The sequence below is a fragment of the Siphateles boraxobius genome, unplaced genomic scaffold, assembly GCF_051911475.1.
Source record: "Siphateles boraxobius isolate OS27281-9 unplaced genomic scaffold, OSU_SipBor_1 33, whole genome shotgun sequence".
NCBI lineage: Eukaryota > Metazoa > Chordata > Actinopteri > Cypriniformes > Leuciscidae > Siphateles > Siphateles boraxobius.
Genome location: NW_027508953.1, coordinates 5,780,043 through 5,803,286, shown reverse-complemented (window position 1 = coordinate 5,803,286; position 23,244 = coordinate 5,780,043). Strand labels below are relative to the sequence as shown.

At 35.9% G+C, this 23,244-nt stretch overlaps 1 protein-coding gene across 2 annotated transcripts; it reads right to left on the bottom strand.

The window, feature by feature from the left end:
- Positions 1-631: 631 nt before the first annotated feature.
- cgnb (cingulin b) lies at positions 632-22,243 on the bottom strand. Of its 2 annotated transcripts, XM_077195134.1 has the most exons (21): positions 22,058-22,243; positions 16,023-17,063; positions 15,481-15,581; positions 15,204-15,273; positions 11,149-11,273; positions 10,897-11,029; positions 10,082-10,294; positions 9,669-9,796; positions 8,378-8,404; positions 7,791-7,887; positions 7,428-7,640; positions 6,634-6,723; positions 6,225-6,470; positions 5,401-5,571; positions 5,073-5,234; positions 4,749-4,838; positions 4,565-4,648; positions 4,179-4,297; positions 3,958-4,066; positions 3,629-3,792; positions 632-1,759 (listed from the first exon to the last, which is right to left on the bottom strand). In XM_077195134.1, the coding sequence occupies exons 2-21, from the start codon at positions 17,052-17,054 to the stop codon at positions 1,627-1,629; spliced, it is 3,507 nt and encodes a 1,168-aa protein (XP_077051249.1). In that variant the 5' UTR covers positions 17,055-17,063; positions 22,058-22,243; the 3' UTR covers positions 632-1,626. The 2 variants fall into 2 exon arrangements, with proteins under 2 accessions (XP_077051249.1, XP_077051250.1); XM_077195135.1 differs by lacking the exon at positions 8,378-8,404 and having other exon boundaries at positions 22,058-22,237.
- Between the last annotated feature and the right edge of the window lie 1,001 nt (positions 22,244-23,244).

Below are 23,244 nucleotides of genomic sequence, written 5' to 3'. Positions count from 1 at the left end.
ATGGTTTGGAGTAGCATAGAGATTTCTCACTGCACTGTAAACACACTGACTCACTACAGTGTCAATGTATGTTTGAAATGTTTTAATATTTTGAATTTGCCATTCTTAAGTGTGTACTTAATGTAAAAAAAAAACATAAGAATGAATAACAATTGAAGAAAAATAGAAACATTTACTGAATAAAATTATAGAAATATACTTCGAAAAATAAAGCTCTTGAACTTCATTAATTGGTCTTATGTGTTTCATAATATAAAGCACTTATCCATTTGCATGTACACACAGTTAACGATTTATTGTGTTGTACTGTAAAACTGCACTCATATTAAAATTTGCCAAGCATTTATGGTCAAAAAGTGTCTTTACACCGAACACTGTAATCCTAAATGACAAGAAATGGTTCACCTAAAGGCTAAACCTATATTTTAAGCACAACCTAATACTTATTAATACAAATGTTTGCTGTTTATGGTAAAAACAAACATGCTGAAAAGTACCGACAGGAGGACACTGACTAAAGCTGAGAAATAACTGGCATTAAGGAGAGATACAGGATTACAAGATAATTTAGTATTCAATTCAGTAACACAAAGAGAGAGAGAAAAAAAACATCAGAGTAACATGACAAAACTTCAAGTACTTTAAAACTTTTACTGTGTAGTGGAAGAAAAAACTTTAAACAGGACAGTATATACATATATATTGTACAGTGTAATATGAAATTGTGTCCCAAATCAGGTCTTTAAGAGCAGAAAATCACTGTTATCTGACAGGTAAATACATGGAAAAATCTGGAAAAATTACAAAAAAGCAGCTTAAGTTTAATTAGCTGTCTAAATGTATGAAAATTTAAGGCAAACATATATATTTGAAACCATTATGTTAAAATATATTTTCCTTTTTCTGTCTTGGCACAAAAGGTGTAATTCATACTGCAAGTTTAGTTCTGAAATTAAAACTTGCTTGAAAGCTACACAATAAAAAAGCCTTCTAAATATCCTTCATTATTATTCATACAAGTGCATAACATTAAAGACAATAGGCGAACACTTGCGACAGTTTCATTCGAAATTTCGTCTGTCATTTTGAGGATTCAAATTCATTCTGAGCTAAAGTATCCATCATGTATAATATAAATAAGATAAAATTCTTCATTGATACTTTTTCCATTACCACTTGAAATTTTGGTAATATGATTAAGAATGTTAAAATCCTTAATCCAAACCATATTTTGTCAAAATAAAATGTAAAATGTACTGTGTCACAAACAAACAACATGACACTCATAAACAGAAGCAAGAACAAAAAACTAATGTCCTTCGGAATTAAACAGTTTCAGCAACAACAACAAAAAAATACTAAATGAGCTTTTGGTTGACAAATCTTTACATTGACTGCTTTATTAGGCCTTCAAACCTGTCTAACCCATCAACCCCTGTCAAAGACACCTGACATCACTTCCTATTGAAAAGGCTAGCTGTCCACAACAGCTTTTTCAGACTGTTGAATTCATATCATTTGTATCCTTCATGTTTCAATATTTAATGTTTCTTTGTTATTTTTACATGTACAAGAAAAGTAAAATCAAGCGTGTGCAAAAGATATTTCCCCCCTCTCGTTCAGTCTTTAACAGTTGGTGGTCTGAAGAGGCGTTTCGGTGAGAATAGATGTGATGTTTTTTGAGTCAGAGTAACTGTCCTCTTCCTCAGAACTCAAGGTGCTTCCCAGAGTTGGACGCCGTGATTGCTGAACCTTCCTCCTAACAAACGATCACACACACACTTTAGACACCAGAGAGACCAACTACTATGGCAAGCCGTTTTAACTTTTATTCATTTCCAGGATATGAATTCTTGATATCAACAATTCAATTTTAACTAGTTAAAATTATAGTTATTGATATCAGGAATTAGATTTATACTAGTAACAATGGCAATTTTTGATATCAGAAATTACATTTCCACTAGTAACAATGATAATTCTTGATATCAACAATCACATTTTTACTAATTAAAATGCTCATTCTAGATATCAAGAATTGTATTTCAACTAGTAAAAACTATAATTCTTGATATCTGTAATTGTATTTTCACTAGTGAAATGTCACCATAGGCTGCCATTCAAAATCAATTGTTGATATCAATAATTGATTTCTTACTAGTTGCAATTCCAATTTCACATATCAGAAATACAATTCTTACTAGTAAAAAACTTTATTTTTGATATCAAGAATTCAATTGTCACTAGTTGAAATGTCTATTCTTGATATCAACAATTGAATTGCTACTAGTAACAATGTTCATTTTTGATATCAATAATTCCATTTTCACTAGTGCATATGTTAATTTCTGATATCATGAATGTGATTGTTACTAGTAAGAAAGCCATTTTAGATATCTGAAATAATATTGATATCAGAAATACATTTTCAGATATCAAAAATTAAAGTTTTTACTAGTAGCAATTAAATTGTTGATATCAAGAATAGACATTTCAACTAGTGACAATTGAATTATTGATATCAGGAATTCACATTCTTACTAGTAACAATGTAATTATTGATATGAAAAATTATATTTCTACTAGTAAGAAATCAATTGTTGATATCAACAATTAATTTTGAATGGCAGCCTATGGTGACATTTCACTAGTGAAAATACAATTACAGATATCAAGAATTAAATTGTTGATATCAAGAATCTAATTGTTGATATCAAGAATTAAATTGTTGATATCAATAATTAAATTGTTGATATCAAAAATGTAATTGTTGATATCAAAAATGTAATTGTTGATATCAAAAATTTAATTGTTGATATCAACAATTCATATCCTGGAAATGAATAAAAGTTAAAACGGCTTGCCATAAACATCTGCCATATACCAGCATTGTAAGCACACCCTCTGGTGGTGAGAATGTTAATATAAATAAGTAAAAAGGCCACTCAAGAAATTGGGGCCTAAGTACAAAGTCTTATATCAATGGTAGGATTTAACCTAAAAGTAACGAAACTACTGACACTTCTACATTTTTAAGTAGTGTGGCAGTAGCTCAGATGTTTTCAAGACGGTGTATTTTTTTCCAGTATCAAGCTACGTTTTCCAATAAGTAGCAGTAAATTGATCAAATAATATAATGACATCTAATTCTATATGTAGTGCCTTCATATAATTAACCAATTAACTAATTAATTCACTTGAGTGAATTCACTTATTCACTTATTTCTTGTACATTGGTTAATTCAGAGGATCCAATTTTATGAAGCATGTCAAATACAGATTCATTTGAGCCCCTACATTTTACATCAAAATATTGTTGTGCTGCTTTTTGTCACTTTGTTTTAGCTAAAATAAATTGATAAATAATTTTATAAATTTAAACTAAGAAATAATAAAGTAATAACTAATAAAATTACATTTTAACTAACTAATAAATTACATACACATTTTTAAATACATTTTATATAAATATATATATATATATATATATATATATATATATATATATATATATATATATATATATATATATATATATATATATATATATATATAAAAAACTACTGACACTTGATGTACTTCGTATGTATATACATATATAGAACATACACGTTTGACGGACACTCACTTGAGCTCCTTCTCCAGTGTGTTGACTTTGGCCTGCTGCGCCTCCTGTAGCTCCCGCTGCTCCTCAAGATCCCGCAGAACCTTCCGTCTGACACCCTCCAGACGCTCCACCTCCTCCTCACTCTCGTCCACCTGACGCTTCAGAGCCTTCACCCGCAGAGACAGCTAGAGACACAAACACACAGCAGCTGTTTAGATGCACACACTCCTCCGCTGGTCTAGCTACATCTACACCTCATTTACAGAAATGACATTTAACATAATCAAAAAGAGCTTTTTATTACGAAGTACATCAAGTACATATGTGTAAAGCTACGTGTGTATGCTTGCCTGGTCTCTCTGTTCAGCGTGTTGATTTCGCTCCTGGTCCAGGATGGCCGTCACGTCCTTAAGTTTCCTGTCCAATCTCCTCTGAGCAGCTAGAATGGTGTTTTTCTCTCTGAATGCACAAAAAGCAGTGGATTTATTAATTCCCAGTTAGGTGTTGATTAATGACAGGAGTGTGTGTTTGTGCTTGTCTAGTATCTCTACTCTATGCAGTGTGTCTGTACCTCTCTTCACTGCGCAAACGGTCCTCCAGCTCCTGAACCTTGTGTTCTAGCATCGTGACCCCAGCGGAGGGACGTGCCTGAGTGCCCATATCAGCTATACGAGACTTTAACTCCTTCATCTGAGAGACCAAGAGAGGCAATAAACAAATAATAGAAAATTTTAAAATGCATAATAAAACTATGAAGGTGACAAAAGAGTGTTAACCAAATTCATTTTTAAACTACCATTTCTTTTTATGGTTTCTGATCTAGCTAAACTAATTCGAATAACTGTCTAAATAATTTTAATCTTAATAGATTAAACAAACAAATCTGGAAAAATGCATGATAAATAAATAAATCTAGAAACACTAGATTAAAAAAATGAATGTGGAATCTGCGTGTACCTGTCTCTCCAGTGCACTCTTATCCATCTCAAGATCATGCCGGGCTGAACGCTCTTGCATCAGTTCAGAACGGAGCTGATCCACCTAGAAAAAAAAATTCTAAATCTATATCTGTGTATGCAAACACAACAAAGACAAAAATGACAAATGAAAACCAGCCTTTAACTAATGTGCATCTATGTACCTGCTCTCGACTGCGAGTGATGCGTTCGTTCAGTAGCTCCGCTCCACTCTTCTCCTCGTCTAACTCGATCTCTAATATCTTCACTTTGTCCTAAAACAAAAACATGCACTTTTATAAACATCCCTGAACGTACATTTATATACATCACTGAAACAACCCTATACATTTTTCCCATTTCCTGCCACTCTTGATCACATGAATATTCGATGAAGCCTCTGAAACATTTTCAAGAATAGGGACTGGGTGCTGAGTTGGGGACTGGGTTGGGGACTAGGGACTTGGTTGGTCCCCTCAAAAGTCCAGGTACCAAACCTACACAGTTACCTCTATCAGGCGGATCTCTCTGCTGCGGTCCGTCTGTGAGCTTCTCTCCGTCTCCAGCTCCTCCTCCAGGTGTTTCAGACGACTGCTCAGTAGATCTTTATCCAGCTGAGCGCTGTCCCTCTCCTCCGAGCACGATAGCAAATCTTTCTTCAGACGAGACACCTGAGAAACATACACAAACACAGTTCATCTGGTGCGATCTGGGTTCTGTACTGAAAAGTTGTAGGTTCAAATCAGAGCCGGATCAAAGAACTTTTGGGCTAAAAGGCTAATAACAATAGATGTTAATGGACCCTGTGCACTGTTGTTGAAAAATGGTCTGTCTCACCTCCTCCTGGGTAGTCTTGAGGAGGGCCTGTGCTCTCTGTAACTCAATCAGTCTGTCTTTACTGAGTCTCTGAACTTCCTGCAGCTCTCGACGAGAACGATCCCTGAATTCATCCAGCTGAGACTGAAGAACCGTCACCGACTGACGCGACTCTCCCATCATACTCTCCATCTGATAGAAAGACATGAAAGAAAATGAAAAAAAAAACCATCAAATAACAAATAAACTCATAAAAAATGGTTACGGTCATACAAATATTTATTCTGGGGGGGGGGGGGGGGGGATGGGGGGTTATGGGGGACCAGTTGAAAGTGAGAGAACATTTCTTTCTTTTTTTGCTAAGTTTATACATTATATATAATAAATGTAATATGCATTAAATTGATCAAAAGTCACAGGTAAAGACATTTATAATGTTACAAAGGATTTTAATTTCAAATAAATTCTGTTCTTTTTAACTTTCTATTCAATGAATCAGGGTTTCCACAAAAATATTAAGCAGCACAACTATTTTCAACATTGTTAATAAGAACTGTTTCTAGAGCATCAAATCAGAATGCTTTCTGAAGGATCATGTGACACTGAAGACTGGAGTAATGATGCTGAAAATTCAGCTTTGCATCAAAGGAATAAATTACACTTAAAAATATATAAAAATGTATAAGCTATTTTAAATGATAAAAAATATTTCAGAATATTATTGCTTTTACTGTATTTTTGATCAAATAAATGCAGCCTTGGTGAGCATGTCTTTAAAAAACAAAACACAGATAATAAAACTGTACTGACCCCAAACTTATTTTTAACAAAAAGCACACCCATACCTCCTTGTTAATCTTCTCCAGAGATCGGTCCAGCAGTCTCTTCTGCTCCTCTACGTCGCTCTTGCCACGTCTCAGAGCTTCCCTCTCTCTCTCCCTCTCCTCCAACCGTCTGTTGAGCTCATCCTTCTCCTGACCCAGCCGAGACACTGTGCGACGGGACTCCTCCAGCTGGTTCCTCAGGCTCCGGTTCTCCTCCTCCAGAACATCTGAGGAGCTGCTGTCAGGAACGCTGGACTGCAGGCGCGTCTGGTGACCATGAGGAAAAGAAAGTTTAAAGAAAATCAATTAATTGTACATAGAAATACTGAACTAAAGCGGATGAGATGAATGGTTATACCAATAATTTTAAAGCAAAATGCTAATAAATTTACATTATTATGATTTTTAAGCAATTTTAGGGAGGTTTTACCATGCGGGCTATTCTCTCTCTCAAGCGAGCATTGGCCTCTTGGAGTTCGAGGTTGCTTTCAGTATCCTGAGATTGCTCTGACATGAATGGCTACAGGAACAGGAAGTAAACAGATTAAGGGAACAAAAATTAAATTTGCAAGTACTTTTTCTGTTCTCAAGGAAAGTGAAAAGTTGTATAAAGCGACAAAATCCCAGTCAATCAGAACATATTTGACCTTTAAAGTGCCTCTATTATGCTTTTTCGAATATTATTACCTTTCATACAGTTAATGTTAAAGGTCTGGAATGTTTTAAAGATTAAAGTGCATGACAAATAAAGTGGTCTCCTAAAAGAAAGAATTGATTCTGAAACTGCCAGAATGAGTCATCAGAAGGGTTGTAACGATACGCTCAAGTCACGATTCGATAAATATCACGATACTGAACTCACAATACGATATTATTGCGATCCATCAAGACATATGATAAAAGGTTAACAAAAACTGTACTGTTGATTAAAATTATAAATTTGGCATTACTCTTTGAGAAATTAGGTGATGTGCAATGTACATTATAAGAAAACTAAAGTGTTTTTTGACCTTTGATGCATGTATATATATTGTAGGAGACCTCCAAAACAAAATTAGAAACCTTTAAAATAGCATAACAGGGGCACTTTAAAATTCAGCTAGGTAGAGCAAGATTTTAGACCAATGAGCGGAGCTTCCTAACACGATGCAAACAAAATAGACCCGGCTGGTAAAAGCAAAAATAAATATGCAAGAAATGTGATTTAATGCACCTTGGAATTACCTGTTGTGTTTTCTCCAGTGCTTTTGAAAGTTCCTCTTTGTCTTTCTTCAATTGGTCTTTCAGTCTGTCAATCTCTGCCTTCAGCTCCTTCTCTTGCTTCTCATTGGCTCTTGTTGCCGATTTAAGCTCTTCTTCCTTTTTTGCTGCTTCTGCTTTCTGTTTTTCCACTTGTGAATGAGCTTTCTTTAAATCATCTCGGCACCGCTGTAACTCCTGAAGATGCAAATTATTGTTATTCCAGACTCTGAAACAAATCTATGCATCAAAATACAGACTACACAGTGCATGGACAGGTGTCACAATGAATCTTTTTGAACTGAAGAACAGAGAAAATAGATTGTGGCGCTTCTTTATGCATCTTACCTTCATTAAAGGGTTTGAATCAGTTTCATCAGTTTGCTTCTTAACTGAAAGCAGCTTCTCTTCCAGTTGCTGCTTCTCATGCTGAGCCTGCATCAGCCTGTCCAATGAGACAAACACAAAATAAAATACACTAACACACAATACCACATTCAGCAATGTTAGTGCAGATAGCCACTAAAATGATTCATCCTGTAGAAGAATCAACATTATATAGAAGAATCTGTATTTCAGAATAAAAATGAATCATGACATGAAAAAAGACATGAGCGTCCACAAGAACTTTTGACATTTTAGTAGAATTCAAGTATTGTGTGATTAGATTTGATGTACCAGCTCAGATTGCGAGATTGAATGATTTTGATTAGACTTTAATCATAGCTGACTTTTATTATACTTAATAACATGAAAATTTAAACCAGGTTAATAGACTCTAGTTTAGTGTGTCAGTATAACTAGTACAGCCAGATTCTGTGAAATATTACCGATTATTTTAACTAAAACACTTCATTAATCATAGTTAATTTGATTAGATGATTAATTTCTGCCTGTGGTTTCAGAAGTTTTGCGCCTACAGGACTTTGTCTCACTTTTGAAATGCGCTGCACTGCCCTCGTCTGGCAAACCAAGAGTGAACACATACAACAGAAAGACAACAATGAACATTCAATGAGCAAATCTGATATGAACACATAGCATAAAACTCATAAAACAAACAAACAATCAAGACAAACTAAGACAGCATATAAAACACTATAAATACTATGAAACCTGTGGGAAAAGATTGTGATGTATACAGTTCTTTCATGTCAAATCAAATGTCCTTTAAAAGAGATTTTTTTTTAATCCACTAATATTAAAAAATTTGGGGTCAATAATAATTTTTTAAAAAGATATTAATACTTTTTGTTGCATGGTTCTATTAAATTGATCTAAAATTATAGTTATTTTGTTACAAAAGATTCATATTTCAAACAAAATGTTGTGCTTTCTTTTCATCAAATAATCTTGGAATTGTAAAAATGTATCACTGTGTCCACAAAAATATTAAGCAGTCCAACTGTTTTCAACATTGATAATAAGATTAATTGTTTCTTGAGCACCAAATAAGCATATTAGAATGATTTCTGAAGGATCTTGTGACACTGAAGACTGAGTAATGGCTGAACAAAAAATAAGCTTTGCCATCACAGAAATAAATGACATTCTAAAATATATTAAAAACAGTTGTTTTAAATTCTATTGATATTTATAATTTATATAAATATATATTTTTGATCAAAAATATGTATAAAGTGTGTAAAAAGTGATGTGAGTGTGAATTAGATGCGAGGGTAATAACATGATCAATGTGTTAAAGAACACATCAAGCAAATGATATGAAGACATTTTAGCCTACAGGATCAGAAGACAAAATTTTTGCCAAACATTCTTCATACTGAAGTTCTCAAGAATACACTGTACTCATATACAAACAACCTTGTGACCAACACCCCTGTTTAACATTCAGATTAATCACTTGACTCCTTAGACAAATACGGACTTGAACCTTGGAGTGACACTTTAAGATCTTACAAGAAATTATAATACACAACTATGCAATCTTAATCATTTAAAACATTATGGACATGTTATGTCCCATTAACATATACACATTTTTAAGGTTGCAGGGTCACTGTGTTGTTGGTCATTATTGGTGGGCTTCACTGCACCCCCATTGCATCTGCATAAACTTAAACATTTTTTAAAATTTGATGTTGGACCCACCCACATCGATTCACCAATATTCCCTGCCGCACATTTTGTCCGGATTCACCAAAATTTTGGCATCACCAATATTAACATTCTTCAAATGTTGATGCTTGATGTGTCAGAGCTTACTCTCGGTTGGCAGAGCTGCACTGCTCCTTCCATTGGTCGCTCTGCTCTTTGTATCCCTCCAGCTCCTCCTCCAGAGCCAAGATGGAGGCGTTCACCTTCTGACGCTCCTCCTCGATTTCCATCTGAGACTGTGATTAATGCAAGACCAAAAGACACGCAAAATCAGGTGGTAACAGTAAAAAAAACTTCAGTTCTATACTTTGCACCCATTCAGATTCATGAAACTCTTTAGAAAACCTAATAGATCACAAACCTGAATGTATCCGGCCTAATTCAACTACTCCTAATCATGCAAGACAAGACAAGCAATAAAACATCTCTCTTCCATGTTAACCCCCTTGAGGCAGGGACTACAAATGTGAGAAGCAGGCATTCATCACCCTGAAGGGATTTGTCTTGAAGTGTACGTTCACCTGTGAGACGGTCTCCATGCTGTGACGCAGGGTGTCCATGTCTTTACTGTACTCCTCTCTCAGGGACTCCATCTCTTTATCATGGGACTCCACCTCATCCTTCAGAGCCCCTTTCAGAGCGGTGAGCTCTCGCTCCCTCTGTCTCAGTGTGTCCTCCAGTTTCTGCCTCAGCATCAGAGACTCCGACAGCTCTGCCTGCACCGTCATCAAGTCCTAAAGAGAAAAAGGGAAACTGGAATGATTAACAAAAATTCCACATTTACAAAGCACATTGGGCCAAAGTAGCTTTACAAAGAATTATATCTTGGATGGATGGATGGATGGATGGATGGATGGATGGATGGATGGATGGATGGATGGATGGATGGATGGATGGATGGATGGATGGATGGATGGATGGATGGATGGATGGATGGATGGATGGATGGATGGATGGATGGATGGATGGATGGATGGATGGATGGATGGATGGATGGATGGATGGATGGATGGATGGATTTTGTGTCATTTCATAGTTTTGATTACTTTATTTTCAATCATTTAGAATACCAGTAATCATAATAAATGATGAGTAGGTGTGTCCAAACGTTTGTCTAGTTCTGTATGCGTGTGTGGATACAGTATATCTAACGTTGTGTACCTTTTTTTAATTTGATTGTCTGGAGTTCATTAACACAATAATACATCAATTCACACATCTTGCTGCAATGTTATTTTAACTTTGTATATATTTATATTCATATATTTGTATGTTTAAAAAGCATATAAAAGGCTGATTAAGGGTCATTATTGCTAGACACTACAATCATGCTTACTAGCTGCATTGTGTCCGACTGAGGTGAGTTTTCCGGCATGCGTCTGAGTTCCTCCTGGAGCTGAGCTAGCTGATCCTCCTGCTGCCGTAAGCGAGACTCCACCAACTCCCGATCCATCCGCAGCTCCACCATTCTGAAGACATCAAGAACACGTCACACAAATCCGATCAAAAGTCTATACCTGACAGGGTTATACTTTCTGTTGGAAATTTGCTTTATGTTTTGATGTTAATAAAGCACACAGAGACTTACTGATCCTGGTTTTCCTGCAGTTCTCTCTTGGTCTTGTCCAGTATTTGCTGTAGTTGTGTGTTCTTGTTGAATTCCTGCTCCAGTTTAGTCTTCATATTGCTGTCATTCACTAAGATCTGAGGACCCTGTGGAAAACCAAATCCAAATAAGCTTCAACAATTAATGGAGTGGCCTAGGTTCGAAACCAATATATCTCTGTTCACAGCAAGCTGTTCATTACCACAGAAACACATGCATTTACAATGGAAGTCTATAGACCAAAACATTCCAGTAGGTTTTAAAACAGAATTATACATTTTCAACAAAGCACTTATAATTTTCCTGTTAAATTAAGCTGTAAAGTTAATTCTTGAACCAGTGGGATTACTGTTAAAGGTGGCTGAACAGGCTAACATTACTGACAAAAATTCTGTGACAAGATTTTTCGCTATGTAAAAACTCTTTCCTGGTACCTTGCGTGCATGAAAGTTACAGGGTTTACTGGCCGAACGTGGTTATGACAGGAATGAAAAGATTTAAAAAAATTCACAGACAAAGTTAGTAAGTGATTTTATCACACAGTGACATGTTAACATGTATACTTCAGGTCTGGTTGTTTCCAGCAAACTACAACTTACATTGTAAGTGTTAAGAACTGTAAAACGGATTTCAACAGGCTTTATCAAAGCAGAACACATGTAGCTTTGTTCATACAAGTTGCAGCCCAAAACAAACATGCATATTTCTACAAGGAGGATGATACGTGTGATCTCGGAGCTATGCATTCATCTTACACAAGCAATTTTGCCTTGAATTTGCCCTCAGGAATCAATATATCCTGTCTTATCTAATGCATCAACACTTCACAAGTTATTCTTACTCCCAATCACCTCATTAGCTAGTAATAATTCACAAAAATGCTGTGGGGAGATTCTGACTGACTCTTCATACAGATAGGTTTTAAATTATTCATCTTATAAATGCACATTGCTGATCTTAATGAGGAAACACACTGAAACATAAAACATCTGAAACATCTTTAAAACACGCCGACACACACACACAGCGTGTAGCCAAGCTGTCTGCTCCTCAAATAACCCAGTCCTCTAGGATATCCCATCTGACCATTCAACTGCTGTTGCCATCATTATAATGACCACACATGGCTACTACAAGGTCATTTGAACTGACCTCTTGTGTTGCAGGCTCTAAAGTTACTTCTTGAATAAAAAAGAACACATTAAAGTACAATTAAAGGGTGCGTCTCAATCAGCTCCCTAGCTTCTGAAGTTACATGACGTCCTCATTGTACAACAAAATCACAACTGGTATTTATGAACAACAGCAAAACTGATATCTTTCTTATGTTTTTTTTAAATTATGATAAATACTTTTCTTGTTACATACACGTGCAACATTTAAGCTGCAAGTAAATTATAAATGTTAGTTAATTATGTTCATTACCTGTCTAGCGATGTATGTTTATGCTGAAATATAATTAAATAATTGTTTGTGTATTAAAACATCTATTGCGTGTCATTATGTGTAGTGAGATGGCTCATGTGATTTATGCTTCGCACTTCAGAACTTCTGTTAAGGGAACATAGTTAGCACCAATGCTCCATGGTTTTCACAGTGCATTGTGGGACTTTTTAGGGAGCGATTGTGTCAGTGTACTGGTAGGATTTTGCCACTGAGACAGCCCTTAAAATGTCCAACTCCCTGATCAGTGCCCTTACTGAACTAGGGAGCTGATTGAGACGCACCCAAAATCATGTTGTTAAAAGTAAACTTCTAGCACAAGTGTAAATCAAAACAATTAGCCATGTAGATAATTATTAGAAAGAATTCTCTTAAAGGGACAGTTCACCCAAAAATTTAAATTAAGTCATAATTTACTCACCATGGTGTTGTTCTAACGCAGTATGCCTTTTTTCCTTTTAAACAGAGAGTTTTTAAAATGTCCCACTTGTGCTTGTCCATATAATAGCAGTGAATAGCGATCCGCATCAAACTTTTTAAAAAAGATGCAGAAGCATCACAGAATGATCCCATGTGTCGTGTCATTCAAAGTGGGTTCGGTAAAAAAATCATAATAAAAAAAAAATAATGTATGTACCATTTAAAAAAAAATTCCTGACCTTTGATTTTTTGTGTCACATTTTTATTTATCTTGTGCGTTTATTTTGGGCGAGTTGGAATGAAAGCTAAAAGGATCATCTTACACTCCCGTTCAAAAGCTTGGGGTCGGTAAGATTTTTTTAATGTTTGGAGTCTATTCTGCTCACCCATGCTGCATTTATATGATCGAAAATACAAGAAAACATTGTCAATTATGACATTACAATTTAAAATAATTGATTTTTATTCTAATATATTTTAAAAGGTAATTTATTCCTGTGATGCAAAGCTAAATTTTAAGCATCATTACTCCAGTCTTCAGTGCCACATGATCCTTCAGAAATCATTCTGATTTGCTGTTTAAGAAACATGTTATTATTATTATCAATGTTGAAAACTGCTTAATGTGGAAACAATTTTTATTGTTATTTTAAGAAATTCTTTGATGAATAGGAAGGTCAAAAGGTTGAAATAAAATGCTTTTGTAACATTATAAATGTCTTTATTGTCACTTTTCTGTCAATTTAATGCATCCTTTTTGAGTAAAAGTACTAATTTCTTTTTTTTTTAAAACACCAAATACATCTTACCGACCTCAAACTTTTGAATGATATATAATCAGTCTAACCACTAAAATCTCCTAGCATCTGACGAGGTTTACTCCACGCTAATAAGCTTAATTAACAACAGTTAAAACGTCTCCCGGCAATACTGCCCACAACAACAGAGTTTATCATGCATGGACGGCCACTCAGTGGGATATAACTGTGCAAAAGGCCGTACAACTAATGTGCCCATTGAAAGCGTAACCCAAACAGACATGCTGAGGGCCTCCAGGTCGAGGGGAAACCCTCCCTCACAGGTATCCATTTCCAGTGTAACTTAATTATTGATGAATCACAATGAGCGAGCTCTCGACCACGCAGCCCTAATCAGCTTTCCTCGTTGATGCGACGGTTGCCAAGAGACCGTAGGAGGATATTTCAAACACACAGGAAGCTTATGCAAAACGTAGGCTAACAATATTAAACAGACACGCACATTCAGGCATGCATGTGTATACAGGAAGACTAGATAGATGAACATAAAGATCTCGGTCTTCACCCAAAAATGAAAATGATTTACTTACTGGGGCAGTTAAGAACCACAAAGGAAACATTTAAGTGGTCATTAAGTTTTGTTGTCATATGATAGCTTTGTGTGAGCAACAAACTTTAAGGAACAAAATTAAGTGGTTTTTCATTGATAAGCCATTCTAATGTGCTATGAGAACCAGATCAGTCCGATTCATTAACAAATCACACAGACTGGTTTTGTGAACAGAATCAAACTGTTTGAAAAGAATTTGTTCACAAATTTGACATCGCAACAAGGGAATTAAATTGTAGCCTGAAATTTTTATCATATGACTTCAGAAAACTTTAAATACAGCACATATTTGTTATTTTAGAGCTTGATTCTTGATCATTCAATAATTAAATTGAATTTATCCATTTATAATCAATATTATATTATATTGGCCAAAAGTCACCTTTTGTGTTCCACAAAACAAATGTCAAATGGGTTTGGAATGACATGAGGATGAGTTAATTTAAACTCCTTTAAATAAAGCCTATTATTGGCTGATCTACTCTCTTTAAAACACATAATCATAATGCTTATTGTCAATTTAAAACTCTATCTTTATAAATAAATGAGTGTGCTTGTAAAATACAGTCGTTACTGTTATCTTCTCTCACGGTCTCAGAATATCTTTCTGTGATCACTTTCAAAACACACTCGCAATGCAAAACAGGGATGTGATACGCAAACCATGGTCACGCGCACGCACACACACACACAGGCACACACACACATGCCTTCTCTGGATGTAGTTTCCTCATTCAACAAATGCTGCTGAGCACTATTCAGTGCTGGGAAATGCAAACTGATTTATTGAACATGAGCATGCTTACCTTCACCTCACAGAACCTTTCATGAATGAGACTCGTTTTGCGTTTGATGGCCGCCTCACCCTCAGTAGACCTAGTGTTAAATATGAAAGGAAATCGAATGAACCAGAGAAAAAAAGATTATGGCATGTTCAGAAAAAAATGTGAGAGGTGTTTACATGCGGTGGCACACTTTTATAAAAGCATGAGGTCTGTCTTTATGCAATAACTAAACTAACTTTATATGCTGCAAAGTACATAGGTAACTGTGAGGCTTGGTAAAATAAAAGTATTACTGTACCCCTCTTTAAGTATGTTGTAAATGGCTTGTTTAGTCTGGGCATCCTCTCCATTTCCATTCTCTGTACTGGCGGTCTGGCTCTTTATGAGGTCAGGGGTTACCTGAAAAAAAGTCAGAGGAGCATTATTTTTTAAATACCATACATAAAAAGTCCCTACTACCTAACAGACATCACTGAAATAGACATTTAGAGAACTTAGCCAATCAAAAAAACGAAAAACTTACGAAATGATCATTTCTGTTTGGCTAAACTTTCTGATTGGCTTTTAAAAAAGCATGCATACGCCCCTTAAAATTTTTTCCAACATTTTGGCCAAAGGTCAGGAATTTTTTTTTTTAAATGGTACATACTTTTTTATTTTATTTTATTTTTTTACAAATTTTACAGAACCCACTTTGAATGACTATTACTATTCGCTGCTATTATATGGACGAGCACAAGTGGGACATTTTAAAACTGCACCAGAAGATTCAGAAATGACATTTTGATGAAAAATTACAAGGTCAAAAGTCAACATAGAAACAAGATCTTGAGGACTCACTGGTTTCTTTGGAATAGCAGGTGGTGCCTCCTTGGGCACAAACAGCTTTGGTGATTGGCTAAAAGTGAGAGGTTTGGAATTGGGTATAGCAGCCACTTTAGCCACAGATGTGGAGTCTCGTCCTAGACTGCCGGCTGATGGTTTTGGTGAGCTGAGTTTGGGCACTGCAGCTGGGGTAATAGAAGCATAGGGGTTTATTGTTGGAGAAGATGGTGAGGCCTCATCAGTAGATTTGTTGAGGGCATCCACACTGTGAGACCGAACTCGGTTATCAAGACGAGGCAGAGTTCGGGATTCTGAGATGGGAACATCAGCAGAACTACCACCACCAAACCGGCTAATGAGTTTATTAATGGGAGCCAGTGACTTTGTGTCTATAGCTGGGGCCTTGTCCTCATCCAATGGGGCTGGGAGAGTAGGTAATGATCCATTTAGCCCTGTTCCGTTCAGACTACTCCCAGTCCCATTCTGCTTGACCTTCCTAAGCCCTGCTTCATTAAAGCCATCATTGTCCTTTTTGTCCACCCTAGGAGCAAGAACAGAAGGGGTAAGGCGTCCTGTAGTCCTGACCTCAGCTTCTCCTTGAATCCCTGCCTGTCCATCACCAGGTGGCCTCCTTAAAGGGCTCCCAAATTCCTCATCAGGAGAGCTAGGTTGTTCAGCAGGAATATAGGAACCCTGGGGAGTTTGGGCCCCTTCCCTTTGTCCCAGAAACAGGGTGCTGTACGGAGAAGTCTGAGAGACAACTGGGGCTGAGCTCTGGATTTGTGGTTGAGTCTTCAGCTGTACCCCATAAGAGTCCCCCTTTTCTCCGTCCTTGAGCACCACGTACGGCTGTCCTGAAATGCCTTGCACCCGCACAGCTACTCCATACTTAGACGGCGAAAGAGTCCCGTTGGTGACACCACCAACTCCACCAGCCATTCGACTTCTGTTTGGGAACCCTCCGCCAGCATCGTCCAAATCTTTGATGAAGCGGATCTGTACGCCGTAGTCCAGAGGGGGCTTCCTGTCTGCTGAGAGGGAACTCATTGTGACCTGCTATGGTATCAAGACAAAGAATTTAGTAAGTCAGTGCACCAGTCCATTTAGAGACCAGACTAAAAAAGCTAGACTGTTTTGTGGACTAATTGAGGTGCCCAAAGTGGGGACAGATACACAAAGGAATGACAGAAATGGACCAATTTAGGGTAGACTTCATATTTAACTTTTTAACAAGGCTGTGTTGGATAGATGTACAGTCTGATCAAAAGAAAAACAACCTACAATATCCAGAATATTTTGTCCACAAAAAATTCTTAGCAAAGGTTTTTTTGTTTTTAAACGTTAATTTATTTTTATTTATTTTTTAAAGAGAGTCTGCATCTGGTTACAAAGCAGAACACTGAACAGACTTTTGATTCATGTAAACTTAGACATGGCATCTAATTGTTGTTTCAGGCCCACAGGACAGAACTACAGGACTTCATACAGTTTTGCTGCTTCCATCTTGGCTCACTTTTGTAAATGTGTGTTGGACTATTAATTTGACTAATTTCCCAAGAGACCCTTTAACAATCCTCTCTCCACTGCTTGATATAGTGTCACACCTTGATAAATAGAAATATGCTGTTTTGTACGTGACACAGCTATCAGGTATCGGCACAGGTATTGAGAGTCTTCTCACATTTGTAAAGAGAAAGATATTGTTTGTGTGTGACAAACAGGTGTGCCTGCTGGTATGAGCAGGTTCTAGCACATTCCACTTGGCTTCCGGTCTTCCCGTTTTCCTAGAACGCAGTTCCAGTATGTATGAGCAGTAACATTAGTTAAAAAAATTGCTTATCACTGTGAAGGAAACATTCCTCAAATCATATCAAAGCGATAAGCCGCACACATGGCACGTTGAAGTGAAGGCTCAAAAATGCAGAGCCTAATCTGCTGAGTAACTGGTTTTTATAGAGACGCATATATGCTCTATTGTACAAAACATGTGATGCAGAAAACATCCACAGCTATGCAGGGCATCATCTAAAGCCTTTATTACAACACATCAGACAGTGTGTGCTGCTTGAAGTCTTGAAACCATTTCAATCTGCAGTCTCCATGCAAATCAAAAATACTAGAAGAATTGCTGCGTGTTATAAGTAGAATGTTGCATCCTGTGTTAAACACCAAGTTACTATGCACCAGCATGACGCTGGTGGCAAAAACTCAGAAGACATTGAGATCTAAAATAACAGTCCATAAACTCTGGTCTATCAATGAATAACTTATTGAAATGGGGGGATTTGGTTACATTATAACTGTCAGCGGCACTGTTGAGGCATTAGGTCTGATTAGCTACTCAAAGTAAGCCATTGTCTTCCTCACATAGGTGGGATTCCAAGCATTCCTGCAAAATGGAACCACCATGTGATTTCTCATTGGTTAAAGGAGATTAAGTACATTTTTAACTGTACATTTTTGACAAAAATATGACAAAAATATACACAAAGTAGCCAAATGAAAACTGTTCACAGTTGCGTTTTCCAGGTTTTGGTATTTGGACATGATTCTCACTGTCCACAAGGCACTGGGTTCCACCTTTTGTCCTAAAAGGAATGTTACTAGACTAGATCATCGTTGCTCTGTGAAATCTTCCATTCAAGCAGTAAAGTTAAGTCAAAGTTGTACTGCACATATGACTTAAAACATGTGATGATCGATTTATTTGTAATTAACCAATTTACCGCCCCGTTTCTTACCTAAATGGTCAAACTTTTTACATCAGAAAAAAAGTGCAGTGTACTTCATTGTATTGCAAACCTGCTATTGTGGTGGTATGGCTACAAGGTTAGGGACAGGTTTGGTGGTATGGGTATGTTTAAGGCTGGGTTAAGGTGTAAGGGAAGGCTAATTATAGACGCAATTAATTACATAAATTAATTACAGCTGTAATTGCACGCAGGTATTTTTAAAATATACAATGTAAAAACATGAAGGCCTATGGGTACACAATAAGTGCATTGCATCAAATTAGTAATTTAATAGTTAGAACATAGTAGAGACAGTGTAGAGAAAACATTCTCTGATGACTGAGGCACTCCTTAATTAAAATGTCTTTATTACACGGATGACATGTCCTAAAATGACAACTATTTACTAATTACATTTTAATTAAGGAGTGCCTCAGTCATCAGAGAATTTTTTCTCTACACTGTCTCTTAGATGTTTTACCTTGGACCGAAGAGCACCCAAATCAAACTCAAAAGGAATTCATCTTGAATCTAAACAGTTAGAACATAGTAGTTAAAACATCTAATATAATGTGGGACCACCTAATGATAGTTCTACGAAAATGTAGCAAAAAAAAATGTATTGGCATACCACATAATAATTTCTAATCATTAGTCTAATATGAAGTCTTTGATTTAGCATGTTAATTATAGTAGGCTTATTTTACTGGTACTCCATAAATAAACACAGCTTTCAATTTTAAATTCTTTTTAAATCCACCACACTACTATTAATATTTTGTCACACATATCACTCATTATTTCGTATATTTTAAGTGTAAATGAAATGGAAGCAGCAATAGGTCTTTTCTTCCATACTGTGATGTACATGCGAGAGTATACTGATTATCGAAAGTGTACTTATCATCAAAAAAGAAAAAATGTAGGACAGACACTTGCTTGCTAAAAAACGGAGGCAGATGAACCGAATCTGCGGCATACGTCAACAGAGAGAAGTCTGTCGTTGACTCGTTTTCACCAGAAGATGGAACAATTATTGTTCACAATAAGATCTATAACAAGCACTGCGAAAATACATAGGGAGGATTTTCATTTCATGCGACTTTAAATTCGAAATATTTGGATTTACTTCCGGTTGTCTTTGATTCCTTGAATCAGTGAATAACCTGGAAAGTAACTGTTATGTAATTATGTAATTATGTAAATGAGTGCACACACGTTGGGTTTCCATAGATAGGCCTATAATGATTGTATACTGTACAAACTGTAGCCTATATTTTATCATTACAACAGATCCTTTAGGTTTGTAATAACAGATACACGGACATGACTCACCCCGACTGCATTTTTCATTTTTTTGGCTGATAGCTTCTTGCAACAAAAACCTAAAACAGATCTGTTTGGGATGTATCGGTTTCCACTCTCTTTGAAAGAATTAATAACCCAAGGGTACTTATGTTTGAAACTAGTTGGCTTTAATCCATTAATTGCTATCTTGGTTGATGCTAGGGAAAATACTTTGTGTCAATTATGAAAACACTGCCTTTAGCCCAAATTCTTTTTTTTTTTAAATTTTCAATAGTTTCAAATTTTCACCAAACGTAATAATGTAAATGAATTTACATGCGCCCCAAAAAAATAGACTCTTAACCAAGTAGCATCTGTGCTATCTGAAAATCATGCCATGCCATTTTTCTAACTTATAACATATTTCATATAGCCATTTTTAATTAATTTTACCCAACTGGTTCCAAAGTTATTTTCACTTGGGTTTATGAAGTTAGCTCTCAAGTTTACACAGGTGTCCAAGCAGAATAACCACAAGAACACTGTAAAAAATGATAAGATCAATAAGCTATGGCAACATATGTTTTTACATTACTTTAACTCATCAAAATAAGTTAAGCAATTTTCAAAAATGTCATGTTACAGTATACAAGATTCAACTAATTTTTAGGTCAGTTTAATATTAAGTTTAAATGACTTTAACAGCCAAGTTGATTGTACTTAATAATAAGGCAGCAACTTTTTTTGACAGCGAACATGAACATGTTCCACAAACGTGACAACCATAAAGTGTCCAAATACTTTTTGTCTTCAATCTGAAGAGTATACACATTGTTTAATTTATGCTTTTGCTAGAAAAGTGCATGTGTGCTACCGTTCTGTATTACAAATGCTACTTTGATATTTAGTAATCTAATAGCAGTGCCATGGCCGCCAACTACTTTTTGGGATCGTTGGACAAGGCTAATGTTGTGTATAATAAAACACAACATGACAGTATGGAAGAAATAAAAGGGCATATTTATAAAAGAAAAAAGCAGTACTCTCACAGAAAACAAGTGATGCTCCATTTAGGATTAAGGTTTTCTTATCAACTTAAACAGCAAATCCTGATTATCTAACCTTATATGCTTTGAGCTCTGTCATAACTGGATGCAAGCAATGATGTAATAGGATAGCTTTGGGCTAGTTTTTGTTTACAAAATACTGTAGCTTGATGAATTGATACAAGCTAATGAACAAAACAATATTCATTAGAGAAATCAAGGTTTTGAACAATAGCTTTTCAAAAGTTTTCAACAATCCAACACAGTGTAGGAAATAACCAAGAGCTAAATATTAAATTACACTGAGACAGGCACATGTTGTCCCTAAGTTTCTCTATTCACGTCACGGATATTCACGGACTTGAGAGATGAGGAAGCACAAGCAAACTTCAGGATGATTTTTTTTTTGTAGTCCTGTAAATTGCGTCACACCCACCCAGCAAGTCAGTCAGTATCGGTGGGATCGAAACCAACTGTTATTTAAATATACTAATTAATATTACAATGAAGACTTTATGGCTACAGTTAGGATATATTGATTAGCAGTGTTGTCCTTTGACTTTGTTAAAGAGACAGAGACAAAAGTACGATACAGACAGACAGATTCAATAGGCTATTTGAGACCGAAGACCCATTCCAATCATATGGGATGCGCAACTTTGTCTACAAACAATTTACAAAAATGATGCTGATCGGTCCTGGTGAGATCACAGTAGGCTAGATCAAAGTCATAATGACTTTATTATATAGTCAACGCTGACCAGCGCATCTTCACTGTAATCCAGCCTGCAGCCATCAGACACAAAGCAACTGGTGTTTATCTGCTTCGCAAAGCAGAACTTGAGTGTAAATTTGAAGCCATGTGATTATGGATTATAACAACTCAAAGGCTGGACACAAACCCGCAGCCATGAACAGCAACAAAAACAGAGAGCCAAAGGCAAATGTACACAGCTGAGTAAACAAAGACATTGCTTCTGCTTACCTGTTTTCTGAAACCTTCAACAATGACCTTCAGAAGGCACAAAATAATAAAAAAGCCCTTTCTAGGTTTAGTCGTTATTAAAAACTCTTAGGTGAGAACAAGGATGAATAGTCCATGCAAAACTGTCAGTGCGTTTTTTCCGAAACAACCTGTTGCCTTTGCGTCATCAGTCCGCCCCCCTTGAGCGCTCATTGGCTGGAGAGTTGTCCCAAGGCCGACCGATGAGACCATGTCATTGGCCAATATCCAAAGTCAATCTAATACAAATTATTCAGGACCCGCCTATTAACCAATTTAAGTAACCCGATTCCAATGTTTATTGCCGTTAAAACTGCATTTTGATTGTGTAACCCTAAAACAAAATAATATAATATTAAAAACACATTACATTTTTGAAATGCAATTTTCTATGAAAAATAGCCTAAAAAACGCTTATCCTAAGGTGAAAACAAATAATGGTTCAAGTCAGATAACCTAAGAATATTAAAACATTCAATGTTCATTGTTTGTTATGAAGATTTTTTTGCTAATACATCAGTTTATTAGAGTATATTCAAAATGGAAGATGTAAATATTTTACCTTTAATAAAATAATTTAAAAGTTGATATTTTTATAATAGGTTGGGCCTCACATCAAAAAAACATTCTTCTGTGTAAATCATTTGTAAAATCATGGATCTGCGAATGTTTTATACGTTCGTTCTGCTTGTGTTTCATAAGTTAGGCCATTCACAGCTTGCTGAAGCATTACTATCAAGTTGGTAGTCCTAAAACCGGGATAAAAATTTGCATTTTCAAGATAGTTTCCTCTGCCATTTCCAGCTGCTTTTTAGAATGGGAGTTATTTTATTTTATTTTCTGGGTAAAATAAAGTATGTGCTAAATATAATTTTAAATTACTTTTTGTTCAATAATTCAAATTAGTTGCTAAAACGTCTATAAAAAGTAATACAACTACCACAAGAATTCAAGTTTATGTGGTTTTCAAAATGTTGCAATCCCTGCAGAGCAACTTCTTAGTAACAAGCCTTTTTTTAAAACACAGCAGCTTCAAAATGCAAGACTTTAGGTACAACAAAACATCTCTTGAAATAATGTGGACCACAGACATTACTTTACTCGCATATAAAAACTGCAATTCTAAATACATTTTAGAGGGAACCCATGGTGAATTGGTCATCTGAGTT

Excerpts from the sequence above, each read along its gene's own strand:
- cgnb (XM_077195134.1), bottom strand. The coding sequence starts at position 17,054 with ATGAGTTCCCTCTCAGCAGACAGGAAGCCCCCTCTGGACTACGGCGTA. Across the intron at positions 7,888-8,377 it reads CAGTGCAGCGCATTTCAAAA|GCTGATGCAGGCTCAGCATG; the intron begins GTGAGACAAAGT and ends CTCATTGGACAG. Across the intron at positions 7,641-7,790 it reads ATTCAAACCCTTTAATGAAG|GAGTTACAGCGGTGCCGAGA; the intron begins GTAAGATGCATA and ends TTGCATCTTCAG.